Source organism: Perognathus longimembris, chromosome 20 (genome assembly GCF_023159225.1).
Source record: "Perognathus longimembris pacificus isolate PPM17 chromosome 20, ASM2315922v1, whole genome shotgun sequence".
NCBI lineage: Eukaryota > Metazoa > Chordata > Mammalia > Rodentia > Heteromyidae > Perognathus > Perognathus longimembris.
In genome coordinates, this window is record NC_063180.1 from 7,472,114 (window position 1) to 7,493,458 (window position 21,345).

The 21,345-nt window shown below is 48.9% G+C and overlaps 1 protein-coding gene across 3 annotated transcripts in view; it reads right to left on the reverse strand.

Moving 5' to 3' along the window:
- The window catches only part of Steap3 (STEAP3 metalloreductase), a 45,956-nt gene that overhangs the window by 11,561 nt on the left and 13,050 nt on the right, over nucleotides 1-21,345 (reverse strand). For all 3 annotated transcript variants that reach the window (XM_048369242.1, XM_048369241.1, XM_048369240.1), the window contains exons 2-3: nucleotides 6,588-7,087; nucleotides 3,957-4,484 (exon numbers count right to left, since the gene is read on the reverse strand). In XM_048369242.1, the coding sequence (XP_048225199.1) occupies nucleotides 3,957-4,484; nucleotides 6,588-7,079 (1,020 nt within the window). In that variant the 5' untranslated portion in view covers nucleotides 7,080-7,087. The remainder of the gene's footprint in view (nucleotides 1-3,956; nucleotides 4,485-6,587; nucleotides 7,088-21,345) is intronic.

The window sequence follows — 21,345 nt, forward strand, 5'->3', positions numbered from 1 at the left end:
AGGAGGACAGGCTAGGAGATCTTAACAGGTGAGGAGGCAGGGCAGGGAGTACACTGCACTGTGAGGAGCCAGTCATTATCTCAAGGTCAGAGGGGTCACGGGATGCTTCTCAGCAGTGCTGTGATGTGGTCAGAGGAGGTTTGGAATGATCTGAGAGGCACATGCAGATTAGCTTTGGGAAGAGGGGTTTAGAGAAAAAAGTATGCTCAGTATATTGTCTTTCATTTTGATTTCTGATTTTGATCTGGAAATGCATCTCTGGGGAGCTGCACTAGCAAATCAGAAAATATTACACAATGTTAGTTATTGTCCATGAGAATAACACTGCCAACAAATGCAGTCTCAAAGATCTTCTCTCCACTGGGATGCAGCCTTGCCTCCTGATCTGCACGGGAAAATTGGGGACATTTCCTATGTGCAGGCTGGAGTCCTCCCTTTACCCATGGCTTTACCAAGGATCTACCTGAGGGAGGTGCTGTGGGAAAGCAGCAGAGGGTGAATGGGGCAGACACGCAGCATGCAGGAGCCATGGAGAAAATTCTGCTGTTGGGCACTGGATGCAGGCACCCAGGCTTGGATCTAAGCCTTGGGATGATGTGTTCTACCTGCTAAACACTCCCAGGTTGGGGCAGTTCACCACTTCCTGGTGGCTATGTGCCAAATCCCAGACTCCCTCTGCTACAACCCCAGACATGTCCCATCTACCCGGTGCCACCCTTGAGAACTCTGCAGAACAGTTAAGCCCTTCTAGTCACTGGCCTTCTGGGTCTCTAACAGTGAGCCTCCTGTCCAGGATGGTTGCCTGGCAACCTCTGTCCTTTAGAGGGCTTTGGGATTCAGAGAAAAATCACCTTGTTTGTACCTTCTGGGCCTTGGTATTGGCATCAAGGCAAAACTGAGTTAATGTAATACCAAAGAAGGCGTGGGCTGGGCAGGGACCTTAGGGAAAGGAAATTGGCCAACTGACAGGTGTCCCAATTGGGACAGAGCAGTGGTTTTCACTGTGCCCTGGGGGAGGGTGGAGGTCACACTCATCTGCCAAGTCCTGTTAGCAAGGATGCCATGTTCCCCCTCACCCCTGTTCCCCTTACCAAGGCGCCCCAAGGAGCTTCTTGCTGGCTAGGCTGGCTCTTTTAAAAGATGGATGAAAAAATATTAAAAATGTTACTGCTGGGCACTAGTGGCTCATGCCTGTAATCCTAGCTACTCAGGAGGCTGAGACCTGAAGGTCATGGTTTGAAGCCAGCCTGGGCAGAAAAGTTCCCCTGAAACTCTTATCTCCAATTAACCCCTCAAAAACTGGACGTGGAGCTGTGGCTCAAAGTGATAGACTGCTAGCCTTGAGTAAAAGAGCTCAGGGATAGTGACCAGGCCCTGAGTACAAGCCCCACAATCACAAAAAATCAAAAATAAAACAAAAAAAAATATTAGCAACACATGAGATTCTGGAGATCAAAAGAGGGCCTGGGACTTTCTTGGGGTCATGACCTAATCAGTGATACCAGAGGGAGAGAGTCCAAAGCAATGACCTTCAGGTTTCCATTCTACCTCATGCCATAGGGGCTGAAACAAAGTCAACACTGCGACCTTCTTACTCCTTCCGGTGGTGCCCCGGCCTGTCAGAGCAGGTTCTCGTTGGATGAGTAAGTAAATAACTGGTCAATGGATGAAGAATCTGGGATTTTCTACCCAGCTGCTGACCTGGCTCTGCTTTCCTGGGTATAAGCATGGATCTGGAATGGAATTGCTGGTTTTGAGTCCTACTTCTCCTGCTGATTGGCATTGTGGATTCAGTCAAGTTACTTAACCTTTCTCTGCCTCAGTTTTCTCGTCTGTATATGAAAGGTAGTACAGCTCTTGCCTTAAAGGAACAAGATAGAGGATAAATGATCTCACAGAGGGACTGTAAAGCTCTTAGAATGGTACTTAGAACAGCAAGTTTCTTATGGGCTTTGTGACTATTATTTCCCCCCTTTATTTTCTGTAGGCATCTTGCTTCTCTGCCTAAAGCCAGAGGTTCTTGATTTCTCAGAAAGTCTGAGCCCAGGGTTGGTACCAAGTGTCTGTGGTGGGACATGAGGGCTTTTGAGGGCCACCAGTGGAGAAGCAGGAGCACCAAGAGTGGTGGGAGGCTGAGGCGTGTGGTTCCTGGGCAGTAGCTGGCCTTGCTCAACAGTTCTCTGAGGAGGGAGGAGTGGCTTTTTGGTGGTGGGCAGCTTCATCAGGGTCCCTACATCACGAGCAGGATGAGTTGCTGCAGGGCCTCAGCTGGGACAAAGAGGGCTGACACATATCTCACTCAACTCTGCTGAGCAAGTGGTGCTCTGGTGTAGACCACAGTCAACCTAGGGCTAAAGGGGGGAACTCAGTAGGAGAGAGCAAAGGGACGAAAGAAAGAAAGATGCAATGTTGCTTGCAGTGCTGAACCTGAGACTAAGAATCAATCATCAACTGTGAGCTAAGAACCAGGAGGCTTGCGGGGCCTGTTCTGTACGTACTGTTTCCTGTTCCCACCTGGCCTGGCCCAAAGGCCTCCATTCCCCAGGAGTAGCAGGTAGAAGGACATCATGTCTGTTCTAAATGAATAGTAATGCCCCCTCCCCAAACCAAACCACTCACTCCTGTAGCCTTCCCTATGTTGGCTGTCAGCATAGCTACCTTTGGGGTGCTCAGACTCAGACCCCAGAGATGCTCTTGACTAACTTCATCTGTACAAGTGAACCTCACCTTCATTACGTCAGCAACGTCAACGTCCTCTTCCTTCAAAATATGCCTTCAATACCCCTTTTCCTCCACAGCTCCCATCCCACCTTCTGCCTCCACTGCACAAATGTGGCATCAGCCCAGTAGTGTCTGTCTTTGGCCTTCTTGGCTATTCTGGGCCAGGCAGCAAGAGCAAGCCAGTGATGGGGTGGGCCCTCAGTCCTCCAATCAGAATCCTTCACTGACTGCCTGAGTCCCTCAGGGCCTCAAGCTGGAGCCCTCCCTCGGCATTCAGTCCCAGTTCTGGCAGGTCTCAACTTCTGCTTACTCCCTGGGCTTCAGCCCCACAGGCTTCTTAGCTGCCCTTCAGATGTGCCAGGCCTGCTTCTACTTGAAGGCTCTGCTCTTGTGGCCTTGTCAGCCTATGGCATCTCTGGTTGGCTACCAACTAGGCTTTTACCTGTTTATATCTCTTCTTACACACCACCATTCTTTAGGCCTCCCTGATCCCTTTAAAACCCCACCCTGGGCCTGAGCATGCATGGTAGCTCATGATGATAGTTCCAGCTACTCAGGAGCTAGTGGTAGGAGGATGTAGCTTGATGCCAATGAAAAGGTGGGAGACCATATCTGAAAAATAAGTTAAAAGCCAAAGGACTGGGGTATGGCTCACATGGTAGAGAACTTGCCTAGCAAGGCCATGATGATCAATAATCCCAGTATTGCAAAACTAACAAATAGCAAAAAAAAAAAAAAAAAAAAAAATCCCTGCATCCTGCCCTCCTGATTTTTGTTGTTCACTTTTTTTTTTTTTTTGTACTTAGGCCCATGGCACTGTCCCTTAGCATTTTTGCTCAAGGCTAGTACTCTACTACTTAAGACGTACTTCCACTTCCAGCTTTTTGGTAGTTAATCAGAGGTAAGAGTCTCACACTTTCCTACCGGGGCTATCTAGGAGCCCCAAACTTCAGATCTCAACCCCCTGTGAGTAGCTAGGATTTCAGGTGTGAGCTACAGGGGTCTGGCTGCTCCCTGCTCTTTGATCCTGGATACCTGTGGCCCTCTGCTTGCTTTTCTGTTGTTTTTTTTCCGGTTCAAGTCTGCACCTTGGAGGCTGGCAATTGTCATCTGCTCTGTTTGCTGCCAGTAGGGTGTGGGTACTGCCCAGCTGGAACAGCACCTGCCTGCCCTTGGCTGCTGTAGGCTAGGTGCACCTGCTGGGGGCCACAGTGGGAAGCAGGTGTGAGTGGTACCTGTTTGACGGCCATATTGATCAGGTCGTAGCGGTGGGAGCGGCGCAGTGGCAGGCAGAAGCTGTAGAGCGCGTGCAGTGCGGCACAAAAGAAGCTGAGCAGCCCGATCTGCTTGCGGTGCTGCAGCCAGTGGTCCAGCCAGTCAGGGAAGCGGCGGTACTTGGTACCCCGCCAGAGCTGCAGGGCGGCCGCCAGCACACCAGGCAAGTACACCAGTGACAGCAGCACATAGGCCACACAGGGCAGTGTGGTGTTGACCACGGACACAGGCAGCTTGTAGAACTTGTTCTTGCCTTCCTGCACATAGGGCTGCAGCACATCCCGGGTGAAGTTGTATGCATAGAAGCACACGAAGAGCCCCAGTGCCAGGAGGGTGGGCACCTTCCAGCCTGGGAGGAGGCGCAGGGGCATGGCCTCCACCTCCCGGGCTGAGGCCAACAAGCCCATGTCCACTGGCATAAAGCCCATGGCACGCACCATCTCCGAGACTGTGTGCTTGGCTTCCTGTTGGTCACTGCAGATGGGCACCTATGGGGAGAAGGGGTGGGACAATCAGATGGAGGCACAGGCCACAGGGACAGGGAGGGCCTCAGTGACCACCAAGCCAAACAATCCCTTGAGAAGCTAAAGAAACCAAGACACATAAGGACAGGGATTGTCCAAGGAGCTAGCAGCTAATAGTACACTGGGGGCATAAAGTAGCTGCAAGTCCGCAGCCAGGGGTCTGTCCAGGTTCCCCCTGGGCTTCCCAGCCAGGCCCACCACACAAGGACCAGTGTGGGTCCTGCACAGCTCAACAACCACTGGTGAATGCCTGCCCAGGCAGCATCCCTGGGGCCTGGAACAGCTGCCTGCAAGGACAGAGCCTACCCTGGGAAAGGGTTTTGCATGTGGCCCAGAATGTGCTGCTGTACTTGCATCCCACTGTACAGAAGTGTCCTCGTTAGTGATGTCCCTCAGTTCTATGGGGAGACTTCAGCATGCAGGCTTTACCCAAGCCAAACCATGTCTGCCTTTATTCCAGAAGCCCACTGCTCCTCCAGAACAATCTATGAGGGCATGTTGGTATCTGAAGGTCCTGAAGCTCTCCCAGCCTCCTTGTGGGTACAGCTGGGGTCCAGTCCAGTTCCTCAGCGCTCACTGAGAACTGAGTCTGTGCCAGGTTTTACATACATGATTCCTCAGCTTCCTATAGGCCTTCAGGTGGGGACTCCTGTCCCCATTCCTCAGACAAAGAAACTGGGGTTTAGGAGTCTTGTTTCTTACCTTTCTGCCCTTGTAGGTTGTGCCCATGGCCTTGAATACCCCCTTGTTCCCTAATCTAAGGACATAAGGTAAGCCCCACCCCAAGCTCACGCCCATCCTGAGGTCTTCCCCAGCCAGCCTGCTTGCACCACTCCCTGCAGGCCTGCACCTTATACCTGTCCACTCTTCCTGGCCAGCGACCACTCAGGATGCAGCCACATCCCAGGCCCTGCAGACAGGGCCGGCTGGGCACCTTTGCACTCTTTCATCACAGCTGGTATTTGGTTGGACTGGTTGGTGGACATTCTCCCACACTTGTGGAATTTGTACTTTAGCCCCAGGGAAGAAGCAGGTAGATTTTTAGCATTAAAAAACACCTTGTAGGGGCTGGGAATATGGCCTAGTGGCAAGAGAGTTTCCCTCATATACATGGAGCCCTGGGTTTAATTCCCCAGCACCACATATATAGAAAACCGCAAGAGGTGGCACTGTGGCTCAAGTGGCAGAGTGCTAGCCTTGAGCAAAAAAAGCCAGGGACAGTGCTCAGGCCCTGAGACAAGGCCCAGGACTGGCAAAAAAAAAAAAAATAAAAAAAATAAAAAAAAAGAAAAAAAAGAAAAAAAAGAAAAAAGAAAAAAAAGAAAGAAAACCACCTTGTCTTAGTTAGAGCTCCCATATGTTTTTTTGATACATACAAAGCTCTGGCTGTTCTATAGAGCCATTTTCCAGCCTCTGTTGATCATTCTGAGAAACTTACTGGAAGCCCTTGGCATACATGTGATGAAGTTTTGGACATGCCTGCCTCCCTCAGGGCCTGGCACAGAAGTGTATTACTGTCCTCTTTCTGAATCCAATTTTATAAGCCATGTCTTTCCTTTTTCACTTGAAAACAGTAAAAAAAAAAAAAAAAAGCCAGACACCAGTGGCTCACGTAACTACTCAGGAGGCCGAGATCTGAGAATCGCAGTTCTAAACCAGCTCAGGCAGGAAGTCTATGAATTAAGTACTAAAAAGTTGTGTGGTTCAAGTAGTAGAGCACTAGTGTTGAGCAAAAATGCTCAGGGCCAGTGCCCAAACCCTGAGTTCAAGCCCCACGACTAGCACAAAAAAAACCAAATGACAGTACAAAGCTATTACGTTCTAGGACGCCCAGGTATCAGAGCAGAAAGAATATGGATTCATAGGAGTAAGGTTAAAATCCAAGCTCACCAGCTGTGGGCCTGTAAAATCACTGACATTCCTAGGCATCTCCTGCCATATAAAATAGAACATTTCAGTTGTGAGATTAGCTCAGACTATATATAAAAGGTTGGAATGCTGCTGGCTTATGAGGAGAATGAGCCACATATTTATTGTAAAGAAAACCGTTATTTCCTAGGAACCTACCTGCCTGTTCCCATCCCTCGGGCCAGCCTGTAGGGTCCAGGCAGAGATGACATTGAAGGCCTTCACTACTGTACAGGCAGGGAAGAGAGAGGCCAGGAACTCAGCGTTGGACTCGTGATGCCGAAGGTGCTCCTGCTCTGTGGGATTGCTCACATCCACCAGGATCTTGCCTGCTAGCTGGTCACTGAGACTGCACAGTGTGGCATAGTGCTCCCGGAACACTGCCACGAAGATGACTTCCGGGGAGCTCACTGCCTCCTCCTGGAAAGTTACCTGAGCAGAGGCAGGGAAGAGCCCAGCCGTGCGTTTGGGGTTGCGGCTTCCCACCACTACACTGAAGCCAGAGCCCACCAGACGAGTGGCCAGGGAGCGGGCAAAGTCCCCACTGCCCAGGATGCCCACTTTGGGGGCCCCACAGGGGGCCTCGGCAAGGCTGCCATCACTGTCCACCAGGCGGCGACTGATCAGGGGCTTGTCCATCTCCCCTGACATTTTGATGACTGCAAGAGAAGACAGAAAACTGGTTATGGGAGGGCTCCCGGATTCTCTGCTACCTCCTCCTCTTGTTTAGTGTTGGTGGCCAGGCCTCAGCCTGGAAGGTGTTCTCTGAATGCTCCCTGTCCCAGGGAGGAGTCAGATTCAGCAAGGAGCTGCGGGGAAGGACTGCTGCCATCACCAAGTCCTTCCTGGGGGACCGATAGGCTTGAGTGCTGGGAACCGGTATGGGATTTCTGTCCTGATTCTTTTCAGAAGAGTTATGCAATGTGGGATGACCATGCAACTCAGCTTTCATTGTCTGTGATTACTGGCAGGCAGAGCCAACATGCATCTGTGCTGCTTCTTGCTCTGCACAGGGGAGTAGGTGGTTGATGCCTCTTGTGTTCTTTCTTAAGTAGGTGACAGGCAGCCTGAGGGCAGGGCCTCTGGCTGGACCTAGATCTTGTTCTTGTGTGTGTACCAAAAGTGGGCTTGAACTCTGGGCCTAGGTCCTGTTCCTGAGCTCTTTTATTCAAGGTTAGCACCTTACCACTTCAACCACGTGACCACTTCTGCCTTTTTTGCTGGTTAATTGGAGATAAGACTCTCATGGAGTTTCCTTCATGAGCTGGCTTCAAACCCCGCTCCTCAGATCTCAGCTTCCGGAGTAGCTAGGATTATGGGTGTGAGCAACTGGCACCCTGCTTGACCTGGTTCTTTATCATGGGGCCTGCTGCTGGTGTGGAGTTTGACATCTACCAAGTGGATGAATGGACACTGTAGCTGATGGTTCTGGGGGACAGTGCTGGAACTCAAGGCAATGTGGGTGCCTTGGGATCTCCATCAGTAAGCCCATAATAGACATGAAGGACACCATGGATTTGGGCCAGGAGTCCACAGCAAACCAAGATGGTTAAATTCTATTTTAACTGTCACCATCTGATGCTGGCAATTTTTTCAGACACAACAGTGAACACAAATCATGCTAGTGTTGTCAGGTCCTGTGAGCTTGTCACCAACACTGACCAAGGTCAGGTGAGGAATTCCACTGTAAAAGCTTTCACCCAATACTACTGAAATTTCTCTAACTGAAAGTGATGGTAGATATCAGACTGATCAAGAGATGATGCTATTCAGCATGCTACTGAAGAAGTATACAAAGTACTAAAACACTTTTAAGGTAAATAAATAGTATCTGTGTTCCATGTTGGTTCCTTTGTAACCCTAGGTGTTTTGTGTGTGGAAGAGCATCACTGTGAGCATAAAGTACACAGGTGTCACATGTGTCTGGGGTCCTTGGTACAGGATGGCCAAGAGGCTGTGTCTGAAATTAGGTGGGTAGCAGGAGTGGCTTGTCCTCCCTGTATGCATGGTCCTTCCTCCCACATTTTCTTTTTTTTTTTTTTAACTTATTTATTGTCAAAGTGATGTACAGAGGGGTTACAGTTTCATACTTAACGCTGTGAGTACATTTCTTATCAAACTTGTTACCTCCTCCCTCGTTTTTCTTGCCTCGTCCCCCTCCCCAACTCCTCCCCCCCTAAATTGTACAAGTTGGTTTACAGCATATTGTTTTGTAAGTATTGCTACTGCATTGGTTTTTTTCCCCCAGTCCTGGGGCTTGAACTCAGGGTCTGAGCACTGTCCCTGGCTTTTTTTTTTTTTTTTGCCAGTCTTGGACTCAGGGCCTGAGCACTGTCCCTGGCTTCCTTTTGCTCAAGGCTAGCACTCTGCTACTTGAGCCACAGAGCCACTTCTGGCCATTTTCTATATATGTAGTGCTGCGGAATGGAACCCAGGGCTTAATGTATACGAGGCAAGCACTCTTGCCACTAGGCCATATCCCCAGCCCCTGTCCCTGGCTTCTTTTTGCTCAAGGCTAGCACTCTACCACTTGAGCCACAGCTCCCCTTCTGGCTTTTTCTATATATGTGGTGCTGAGGAATCAAACCCAGGGCTTCATGTATACAAGGCAAGTACTCTACCACTAGGCCATATTCTCAGCCCCCTCCCACATTTTCATGAGAATCTCCTAAGACCCTGTCAGCACTGGACAGGTGTGCAGGGGTTGGGAGGATGGGCTAACACAAGGTAGGGCTAGGGGACTGGGAAATTGAGGCTCAGCTCTAGGATATCAGTTGTGTGTCCTTGAACAGATCCCTGTGCCTCTCTGGGCTTCAGCTTCCACCTTTGCTAGAAGAGATCACCATGACCAAGAATATGATCTCAAATGGTTGAAGAAACTATGACTTGGACTTTTTACAAGGGGGCAACAGATCTTGTTTATGGGATTCCTCCTACAGACCAAGTACTGCTGTAAAGACCTTGCCTGAGTCCTAGAGTAATGGCCCTCGTGGAAGCCCATGAGCTAGCTACCATGTTAGCTTTCTCTCTCTCTCTCTCTCTCTCTCTCTCTCTCTCTCTCTCTCTCTCCCTCCCTCCCTCCCTCCCTCCCTCCTTCCCTTTTATAAAATAGTGGGTTGCACACTGACCTTGAACTTCGGGGCTCAAGTGATTTACCTGACTCAAACCCCATGTGGCTGGGACTACAGAGCACACTACTCTGCCTGGCTGAGTACCACCCTGAGGGTCAAGGTGGCTCCAGGTGGCACAGAGGCAAGTAGGGGAATGGAGATTGCTGCTTATCTTCTTCCCAGAGGGCAAGGAGCTGTGCACTGCTGCTTCAGAGAGATGCAGAGCAGGTACCACATAGCTGAGATCTGAAGTCAGTATGGAAAGGGCTGCTCTGACCATCCATCCCTGTCTCCCCTCTCTCATCTTTAAAGCTGTTTTAAAATGTCACCCTGTCATTCTCACAGGGTGGCAGGGATGGTCCACTGTTAATCACTGGGTCTATTCTGTAGTACCATGTTTCCCAAGTCCACAGGTGGAAGTCACACCTGCACAGACCACACCTCCAACCCTGCTCTATTTGGACTTGACCTCCCTGTCTAGTTCATTTGGCGGGGTGGGGTGGGTGAGGGGTGGGTAAGTGTTCAGGCATACTTTGAAAAGGGGCCTCCTGACTCACCCCACAATTCACTCACACAGGGAGGGCTGGGTCACGGGCATTCCTTAGGGGTCCAGGCTGCCTGGGTTGATTCTGACTTGTGTTGAGCGACCTGTGACTTGTCTGTGCCTCAGTTTCCTCAGCTATAAAAGGGAATAGGTAGTATTCCTTACGGATAAGTAGACTTAGTAAGGAGACCCTGAAGCCACTCTGAGCGTATCAACCATGGGTAGGTAGGTTACCATTACTAGGGGGGTGGGCAGCAGAAGCCATGCTCTGCACCAGCAGCAGATCAAGGGTGGAGAAGGCATTGGCCGGGGGCTCCCTGTGTCCCTCTGTCCCAGCAGCAGGAATGAGAGCTGGACTGGAAGGGACACTTGATGCCCAGCCACCTGGTGCTGGTGAGGCAGGGAGACACACTTTGCCCTGCTCTGATGGGGAGGAAGTGAGCCACTGGGAGCCTTCCTGATGGGCATGGTCACATTTGCCAGCAGATGGATGGCATGACCTGGGTTCTCACATGGACAAAAGTCTGACCTCTATCTTTGCTCCTAAGTAACTGTTCAGTGCTCCGGGAGTATAAGGGTGGGTAGGGAGAGTGCATTAGTGACTGCTTCTTTACAAGGTGGTGGGAGGGGTTGGATAAGACGTATCCACAGAGGACTGACAGAGGGCAGTTGGGCAGGGCTGGGGCTCTTTTCCTGGTGGGGATGAAGCCAGATCCCAAAGCAAAGCAGACAGGGACACAGGGTAGATCCAACTCTGGATGGTCTTGAAGAAACATGGGCTCAAAACAGCATGTGGCCAAACCAGGGTGAGAAAAGGTGGTCAGACTCAGCCTTGGAGTCTTATCTGTGCTGATCCTATACTTAGCATCCCAGGAAAGGGCTGGAGGCGCTGGCCTTGGGGTCCTGGCTGCAGCAGAGGGGAGGCACAGGCAGGGGATGGTTCCATTTCTGCTCTCGACTAGTATTACCCAGCTTCTCAGGGAAGTTTCCCCTTCCCCCTCTCTCTTCTCCACCTTTCTCCACCTCTCCTCTCTTTTTATATGTAGGTGTGACTGCTCTAAGTTCTCCTTGGGCAGTGGCCACACAGCCTAAGGCCTGTTGCTGGTCTGAAGGCTGGTAGGGATGGGGTAGGGAGGTAGATGCAAGTCCTGGAGGTCTGAGAGTCCCTGCAAGGCCTGGATGTCTGAGCATGTGACCTGAAGGTGAGGATGTTAAAAGGCCTGTCTGGGCCCCTGGCCAGGCCTGGCTCCCCCTGGGGTTCTATTTATAGATTGGGAGCAGGGGAGGGGTGGGGGATCACATTGCAGCTGGTGGGCCAGATTTGTAGCTTGCACATAGGCCAGGCTCCCTGCCTGAAGCTTGGGTGTCCCTGTCTCCACTTCCTGGCAGGGGCAGATCATGGGCTGTGATTACGGCCAGGAGCCATGCCTGGCCTGTGGGCAGCATGCCAGCTCCAGCCTGTTCTCAGGCAGGTCCTAAGGATGACATCAACTGCTCCTGGCCTTTTCCTCCTGGGCAACAACAGCACTTTAGATATGGAGCAGCCATTTTTATCCTTGGAGTGTAAAAATTTTTCCAAAATATAGTGCACAGTTTAAGACCCAAACTGCTCAGACATCCCTGTGCTGTTACTTTTTTCTATTTCTGGGGATCAAACGTAGGTTAAGCACATTCTCAGACCCGTTCAGTTTTGTCCGTTTTGTGGTAGGATAGCTTTTGAACTCAGAGACTCATGCTTGCTAAGTAGTGGTTTATCATATGTCCTTTCAACTTTTTAGTTATTTTTCTGGCAAGGCCACACTTTTCTGCCCCTATAGCTAAAATCCTCTTAACCTACAGCTTCCTGGATAGCTGGCATGACAGGTTAGAGCTACCAAACCCGCCTTACTGGTTGAGATGAGGGTTTCACTTTATTTCCCAAGTGGGTCTCATACAATGATCCTCTCTGCCTCTACCTCCTGAGCACTTGGGATGAGAGGTGTGAGCCACCAGTGCCCTACTTCCCTTAGGTTTTTATGGAACATTTTTGTAGGTCACCAGCATTTTCTCCCATTGTCAGACTACTGCTTTCTTCTGCAAGACCCAGCCCCAGAGCCTGCTAATTTGCTAATTTGTTCAAGTACACACCATGTGAAGAGTTACAAGACAACCCGCAGAATGGAAACAAATGGCAAATGACATATTTGATGAGGGACTTGTTTCTAAATACATAAAGAAGTCATAACTCTTACAATTTACCGCACACTGCGGTAGAAGTGTTAAATGGTATACCCACAGTGGTAAAGGGGCTGAGAGGTCCTCAGGAAAAAAAGAGTTTTTTTTGTTTTGCAAGGGCTGGTGATTTTGGGGTTTGAATTCAGATCTTGCTAGGCAGGTGCTTCACCACTGAGCTACACCTTTAGCCCCTTCCTACATTAATTATTTTTGAGATAGGGTCTTGTCCTTTGCCTGGTCCCATACTTGGTCCATACTCTGCCTATTTTATGTTTCCTGACATAGATGAGATGACAGGTGTGTGCCACCACGTCCACCTGTTGGGGACTCAGTTTTGGCCTTAGTGGGAGAAGGGCGCCAAGAGCGAGGCGCTGCCCCTCCCCCAGCCCTGGAGAGTGTGGGAGGGAGCCCCTCCCACCTTCCGGCCTCAACCGGAAAAGAAGCCCCCAGCCCCTGGGGGGCGAACACGTGCGTGCCACCATGATAGGGTTGTCCAGCCCACAAAGGAAGTTTCATGACATCACCTGATGGGCAGCTCGGCTTGGCCAATGGCCCAAGTCCTTTTCTTTCCCGCCATGACCACTATATAAGCCCCCCTCCCAAATTAAAGCCTTTGAGACTCATTAAACCATCGCAGAGTCTCCCTGGTGCCTTCTTCCGCCCCCGCTCCTGGTAACATGTGAGGGGATCGGGGGAGGGGAGGCTTCAGCAACCTTTCCTCAACTTAGTGTATTTCCATAAGAGTACGCCTTGGCCTTCTGACAGCAGAAGGCAAGGCTGAGTGCTCTTTCATAGATTTTGGGATTCAAGCATTTTCCCCAGGGGATCGGGGAGAAAGGGATCTGTCAGATCCCGACATCCACCTACTGGTTTAGAAGGGGTCTTGCAACCTTTTGCCTGGGCTGGCCTGAAGCTGTGATCCCCCATCATCTCTATTTCCCAGGTAGTTAGCATTGTAGGCATGTACCATTGCACCTGGATAAAACATGCCTAGTAATTCTGCTCCTAGGTATATAACCAAGAGACATGACAGCATATATCTATACAAAAATATGTGCATCAGTTGGATACTGTTGGCTCTGCCTATAATCCTAGCGACTCAAGAGGCTGAGATCTGAGGATTCAGTTCAAAGCAGAGAAGTCTGTGAGACTCTTCTCAAAATAACCACCAAAAAGCTGGAAGTAGGGATGTGGCTCAAGTGGTAGAGCACTATCCTTGAGCACAAAAGCTCAGAGATAGAGACCAGGCACAATGCTCAAGCCCAGAACTGACAAAAAAATTATGTACATCAGTACTCATAGCACCACTTGTAGTATCCAGAAAGTAGAAATAATTCAAAGACCTATCAGTTGATGAATGGCTAAACAGATGTGGTCTGTCCATAAGATGTAATAATACTCATCCATATAAAAGGAACTAAGTACAAATGGCTGCACTAACACAGATGTATCTTGAAAGTATTATGCTTGCTCAGTGAAAGTAAGCTAGCCACAAAGGGCTTCACTTATATAATTGTGTTTAAGTGGAACAGCTAGAAGAGGCAAATCCATAAAGGCAGAGTAGATTGTTTTGCCAGGGAATGTGGGTTTTGAGGAAAATGGAGAGCAACTGCTCAGTGGTACAGGGTTTCTTTATAAGATGATTGAAATGTTACAAAATTGACAGTGGAAGCTGTGCAACTGAAAATACTAAATAATAACAAACCATTGACTTGTATACTTTACATGGGTGAATTATATGGTATGTGAACTACAGTTCAATAAAGTTGTTATAAAAGAAGTTGACAATCAACTGGCTACTGGTGGCTTATGTTTGTTATCCCAGTTAAACAAGAGGCTGAGATCTGAAGGTCTCAGTTCAAAGCCAGCCTGGGAAGACAAATTGGCAAGACTTTTTTCTCCAGTTAATCAACAAAAAGGCAGAAATAGAGATGTGGCTCAAATGGTAGAGTTGAGTAGAAAAAGACCAGTGAGAGGATGAAGCCCTGAGTTCAAGCCCCAGCACTGGTACGTGTACACATACACACACACACACACACACACACACACACACACACACACAAAGTTGATAATAAAAATGGTTTTTATATGCTTACCCAACATGTGCCCTAGCTTCCACCTCCTTTACCACACCCAGAAAATATTATGTTTTCACAAGTTAAGTTGGGATGTAATCTGTCACTGTGTGTGTGAACTAAGAAGCTACAGAGCTCATAGGGACTTGCTGTGAGCATCATGCCTTGTTTTGTAACATGATGTTGATGGCTTTGCACCCTTCTACAGCTATTTCCTAGTTTTGTGGGGTTGTTTTTCCTTTCTTTTCTTTTTGTTGGTTCTGGGCTTGAACTCAGGATCTGGGTGCTGTCCCTGAGCTCTTTTGCTCAAGGCTAGAGATCTACCACTTTGAGCCACAGCTCCACTTCCAGTTTTCTGGGGTTCATTGGAGATGAGTCTCGTGGACTTTCCTGCCTGGGCTGGCAGAGCTCAGCCTTCTGAGTAGCTAGAATTACAGGCGTGAGCCAGCAGCACCCAGTCCCTAGTTGCTTTTAACACAGCTGAAGTTTCTAAGCCCCTTGAGCTCTAGAGTTAGTTTTAATTGTTGGAGAAATAGTATCTTAGGTTGAACCACCTTGAGGGCTGGGTGAGACATCTGCCTCGGTGCATGCCACTCATGTCAACAGACCATCATTTCAATCCCTGTGGGGTGGGCTGGTGTGCTGAGGTCAGAGGCCCACCCAACCTGTCCCTGGGTGGTCAGGAATGGCGCACACATGTTCTGGTGGGAGGGTTGGGAGGCATCCGCTGCTATTCACTCAGATGTCTGGAGCAGAGAGGGTATTAAATACAGTGTGCAGCTGGAAATCAAACACAACTACAAATCTGCTAAGTGTGGTGTTGGGTCTGACTCGTTTCCTGCTATGGTTTGAATATGCCTGATCCCATAGGCTGAAATTAAATCCTCATTCTGAGGCACTGATGATACCAGGTAGAATCCTTAAGAAGTAATTAGAACCAGCATGGTGTCTTGGGCCAGGAATCTTGGCCTTCAGGATGCTGAGGCAGGAATCTGAGGCCAGTCTGGGTAGTGTGGTGAAACTGTGTCTCAAAACAATCAAACAAGCAATAAAAAGAAACCCAGACTGGTGCAGGTGGCTCATGCCTGTAATTCTAGCTATTCAGGAGACTGAGATCTGAGGATCAAGGTTTAAAGCCAGCCTGGGCAGGAAAGACTGTGAGACTTTTATCTTCAATAAACTTCTCAAAAACCAGAAGTAGCACTGTGGCTCAAGTGGTAGAGCGCTAAAGCTCAGGGACAGCACCCAGGCCCAGAGCTCAAGCCCCACAACTGGCAAAAGAAAAACACCCCAAAACAAACACACACACACACGCACACACACATGCACACACACACACAGAAACCCAGGTATCACACCTATAACCCTAACTTCCAGGAAGCCGAGATCTGAGGATTACACTTGAAAGCCAGCCCAGATAGGAAAGTCCCTGAGACTCTTATCTCCAGTTAACCAGAAAAAAAAAGAAGAATGAAGCTGTAGCTCAAGTTGAAAGAGTACCAGTTGAGTAAAAAAACTAAGGAACATATCCAGGCCCTAAGATCAAACCTCAGTACCAGCACAAAAATAAAATTAAATTAAATTAAATAATAAAAAGTAAATAGGAATCTGCATTAATGGGTTAGTTTCCTACAAAAGCCAGTTGGGCTAGATCTCTTTGTGATGCCTTGTGCTGCTTTGGTACCTTACCAGTAAAGAGGGCATCACCAGATATGGCCCATGCAGAACTAGCAGCCATATTAAACCTCTTTTCTTTATAAAGTACACAGCCTTGGGAATTCTGTTATAGTAACAAAAATAAACTAAGATTCTTCTTCCTCCCAAGATCACCCATTCTCAAATTAGATCAGAGCAGGCCAGAGACTCTCCAAGTCTTGCCCCCCAAACCACATAAGTCCTTGGCAGCTTACCCAGCCAGGCTGTGCTGCAGTCCCCAATGCTACTACAGGAAAACATCTGAATAGTCTAGATTTACTAAGGATCAATTACCTTAGGGAACTTCTCGGTCAATGGACAAGGGTACAGCTTGTGGGGCACCCTGAGTCCTGACCCAGCCTGACTGCTTGCCAGCCAGGGGCCAGGGAAGCTGCTTACCTTTCTGGGATGAGGTAACTTTAATGTGTTGTGGTAGGGGTTCTAGGAGATAGGTTAAGGGCCACACTCTGGTCTGTTAAATTCACTCCATTTTCATTACATTCCTCTGTCTAGGATTTTTAAAACACCCCTTTTTGTCTGTATTAAGCAGAAATAGATGCCATTAAATCAATATACCAAATGGACAAAAATTTACTTTTAAATTTTCTAAAAATGTGCTCTGAGATAATGCCCTAAGTGTTCCACACATTTCTTCTTCCCAAGATGGCTGAGAGCAGAGACAGTGCTGTCTGGGATTTGAGGAAGAGAGGCAGCAGGGCCAGGGGAGGGGGACACTATGACTGGCATCAAGGGGCCAGGCACCAGGATATTTGGCATGGGCATTGGGCTCCTTGCCAGGACAGTCCTCAAGCCAGGGGTTCTCAAGCCACATTTCCCTGTTAGGATCCTTAGCCCTTGCATCAGCTTCTGTCCATCTTTGTGAACAGTGTCTCTCCCTTCCCCATTTGGCTCCTCTCCTGACTCTAAGTTCCTTCAACACAACAGGTCAGCACTGTTGTGACTCCAGCCCTTCAGTGCCTGGCACAGTCAGTCATAGTGTGCTGTCCTTAGCAGAGGCTGTAAAGCTCTGTTGGGCTCTTTCCCTGGGATTCTGATGCTGCTGTCTAGGCACCATACTCTGAAGGGATGGGTGAATTAACAAATTACTTGCATGCAACCATCCTGTCTTCCCAGGATTTCTTTTCCCAGGTCCTTACAGTCAGCCCAGGTTCCAGCACACCTCCCTCATAAAACTCTCCTTGACTATATGGACCCCAAGAATGGTCTCTTCTTACACTCTTCTCAGTTGTAAGGGTCAAGTGCATAAGCCCCATCTCTGCAATTCCCTCAGCTGTCCAGAGCTTGTCTTCATGCTGAGTATAGAGTGGTTGTACACATAGGGGTATGTTATCCAAGCAAATGAAGCAAACTTCATTGTCCCCTTTCCTGCTACATGTGGGTCACCAGGCACAGGAGAGGAGGGGTGGAGGAGAGGAGTTGTATTGGGAAGGGGTCACAAAGATGTGAGAGGGGGCAGGCAAGACCCATTAACTCCCTGAGGACTGAGTATCCTGGCCAATCAAGATTCCAGATGGTGGCTGGACATGGTAGCTCATGCCTGTAATCTGAGCTACTAAGGAGGCTGAGATCAAGAGGATCTAGGTTCAAAGCCAGCCTGGACAGACAAGTTTGCCCCACTCTAGCTCAACAATAACTAGCCAAAGGCCAGATTAGAGGTTTGGCTCAAATGGTAGGGATCCAGCTAACAAGCAAGCCAAGTGAGAATGAGGCCCTGAGTTTAAACTCTGGTGCCAGAGGGAAAATATCCAGATGACCACTTTCCATCCAGGACTGTCTCACTTCCTCAATTCAAAAACCCAGCTGGGAAGACTGACTCTTTGGAGCAGCTCATCATGGGAAAGTCAGGTGTCAGAGCTGATTGGAAATGGAGAGGAAGACCCAGTGGTCAGCACCAAGGCTAGGGGCTCAAAGCAGCCAGAAGTGCTCCAGTCTCAGGCTCCTAAAGAAACCATTCCCTTAGGAATCAGTCCGTGTGGACAGCGCCCTCTGCACTGTCCAAACCTCCTTTACGAAATTTTCCTATTTATGATTTCCTCAGCCCCAATGGGTATCAACAGGAGATAATGCACTAAGGCCATGGAGGGGCTCAGAAGACAACCTGTCTTCCAGGTGCTTTTAGGAGAAAGGCCAATTATATTAGGTACGACAGTGCTGTGTAGCAGGGAGCAAAATGCTCCAAAGAGGGCCCAGCCAGGAAAGGCTTAACTCTCCCGGGGGAGCCCACGGAGGTGGCATGCTGGAGCATCTTGCTCCCAGTGGGCTGGTTAATTCAGCCAGGCAGGATGCCATCAGGGAGCAGGGCTTGAATCTGCAGCCTCAGCGTCTGGGGTCAGGTGATTTCTTGCTTTCCAGGGAGCTCTAAAGCTGCAAAGCCTGGGGCCAGTGTGTCTTGTGGGCTGTGGCTGCCCTGCCTTTACCCTGGCTGTGGTGTGGGATCTGCAGTGTCAGGAAGGGACCTCAGGCCTGGGCCAGAGCAGGGGAGGAGGCCAGAGCAGGGGAGGTATGGATGAAAGGGCAGGGCGGGGGAAGCCAAGACACACAGCAGCTCCAGGGTTTCAGCTGAGGAACTCAGTCTGCCTTTGGCAGCCTGAGTGTCAGGCCTGGGGAAGTCATTTTCCCCTGGTTTTCATAATGTGAGTGCTCTTTCCAGGAAGCCTCTGGATGGCATTCCCCTGGCCCTGGGCAGCTCCTTCCTCTTGACTCACAGAGACATTGAACTTGGCCTCTATGTTCTTTTCAGCAGCTTTGCTGCTAAGGGTCATGCAGCCCCTTCCCAATCTTGCCATGGGATAGCCCCAACTTTTCCAAGAGTCCCAAAGAGCTCATGAGACGAACTCCAGAAGTAGTTCCTGGGAGGGGAGGAGGACAGTGTGAGTGTGGAGAAGGGGAACCTCACATTCTAGGATTCACTCAGCACTTTGGTGCTTCATGTGCCTGTCATCCAACAAGGTAGAGGCCACTTCTTATTTTTGTGCCTCTGGGGTCTAGCACCCGATAAGTGCTCAATGGATTTTTATGGCTTGAGTGAAGCAACTTCTGGATTCTGTGCCTGAGGGCAGGGTGTGCCCGTGGGTCTTGGCAATTCTCCCAGAAACTAGCTGGGGCTTTCTGCACCCTAAGATGATGAAGCAACACATGGGTCTGTAACCCCACTGCAGTCTAGTGATAGGTTAGATATAGCCTAGCATTTTGTTATTTGGGAAACTTATTAACACACAAGCCTTTGTATAAACAGCTGTGTTTAAATATTGCAAATAAATATAAATGCATAAAAAGCTCCTGTATCTTTGGCCAAAGTGGAAAATCAAATACCAGGTCGGAGGGGCAACTGGGGTATAGCCCAGAATGGGGTATAGACCACAGAGGCTTTGGAATGCTGGGTCAATGGCTTCTACATTAGGGCAGAACAACAATATAGAGCACCCAGTCTCCATCAGACAGGGGTGCCAGGGACACAGGTGAGACCCTACCAATGGCAGACATGCCTTGCCCTGCCTAGCTGGGGCCAGCCTGTTCCACAGTCTCATTTCTGAGATCCAGCCTAATCTCAGGCTTTTTTTTTTTTCTGCTCAGGTCGTAGAGATATTAGGTCCTTTTCCTCGAGGTCCACTAAGAAGGCATGAACACCCTCCCTAAGAAGTCCAAGGGGTGGAGGTGGGGCTAGCTCTCCAATCCCCTCCTCACTCCTCACATGTCAATGTTAATAGTAAACCTGCTGACCTTGGTACTAATACTCACACCTCCCAGTTAGGTAAAACAATCTCACTTTACTGACCTGAAACGTATGGATGTTCCTTGACTTATGATGGAGGTACTGCCAATAAACTCATCATAAATCGCTTACTGAAAGGCTGGAGAAAGATCCACATTGAGAATGTAAAATAGGGTCTCTAGTAAATGCTTACTGTTTTTACATCTTCATGAAGCTGAAAAACCCAAGTTGAAACATCAAACTCGGGGACTCTATACAATGGAAGTGAAAGGATCCTGGCTAGGCAAAGAGAAGCAAATCTTGGAGATGTTCCCCAGCACCCCCTTTCCTGACACATAACTGCCCTGTGTAGTCCAGAGGTGTGGACAGGTTAGGGGACTGGCTCCAGGCCTGGTTACTAGCTTTGGCCTAACCTCGATCTCCTGTGCCCTGATCCTGTCTAGTCTCCGTCCACACTTCATGGGAGGTGACAGCTCCTCTAACTCACTGCTAACCTTGTCATTCTGAGGCTGATTTTGCAAACCTGCCCTCTCTCCTACTTCCTGTAACCACAGCCAGCACAGCCTCAGGCACTCTTTGTCTCTTGGGCTTATGGGTCCAGTGAGAGGGAAACCAGTACCTCTGCCCTCTATCAGTACCTCTCACAGTGGGCAGAAGAGAGGGACAGAGAATGTCTGCTTCAAACCAGGATTGAAAAGCAAGGTGAAGGCCATATACATCTTAACTGCCTCATTTGTATTTCCTCTGTGGACATCTTCCCCTTCTGATGGACTCTTACAAACATTTTACTGTTAGATTTCTTGTAATACTGCCTGGAATTGTTATTTAGACATCATAAAAAAATCATTATATTTTAAAAAGAAAGGCGGATATGTTCCTACCAAAGAGAAGACAGAAAGCTCAGGCACACACATTAGCAAACACACACACACACACACACACACACGTTTGGTCTGATGGAAAACAGAATTTTACCCCCACATTGCTTTGCAAAATAAAAGCGGATGCATAATTTATAAAGCTTTTTACAAATATCTAGATTTCGAATCATCCTAGAAAAATCCGGTTCGATTACTTGAAGCTGCAGTTCCGTGATAAACCAATACAGAAACAGTTCTCAATAAGTAAAATTTATAATTCCCAATGGACTTGCTTTCTACAGAAATGCACCATAAACATTAGCCATTCTTTTTTAAAACATACACCAGAACCCACAAAGCTACTGCTCTCTGCTCTTGCTACCTGCAGGCACTGTGATAAATCCTGGAACCCTTTACTTTGAAAAAGGCTTCTGTCTTAATTGCCTGGACTCCCCTCCTTCCACAGAAGGCTGAAAGAAACAGAGGAGACCATCTTTTCCTTTCTTTTGCCAAGAACCCCATTATACTTCACTCTTTGTTGCCAGCCCAAGGCAATGAAGCCCTCTGGGAGAAATCTAGTTCTCTGGACTCTCTGGAGCTACAAGGACACATTCCAATAAGTCAGGGGCCAACAGGCTAAGACTAGGGCCTGCCACTCCCATGCCACCTCTGAGCTGGATCTGAGC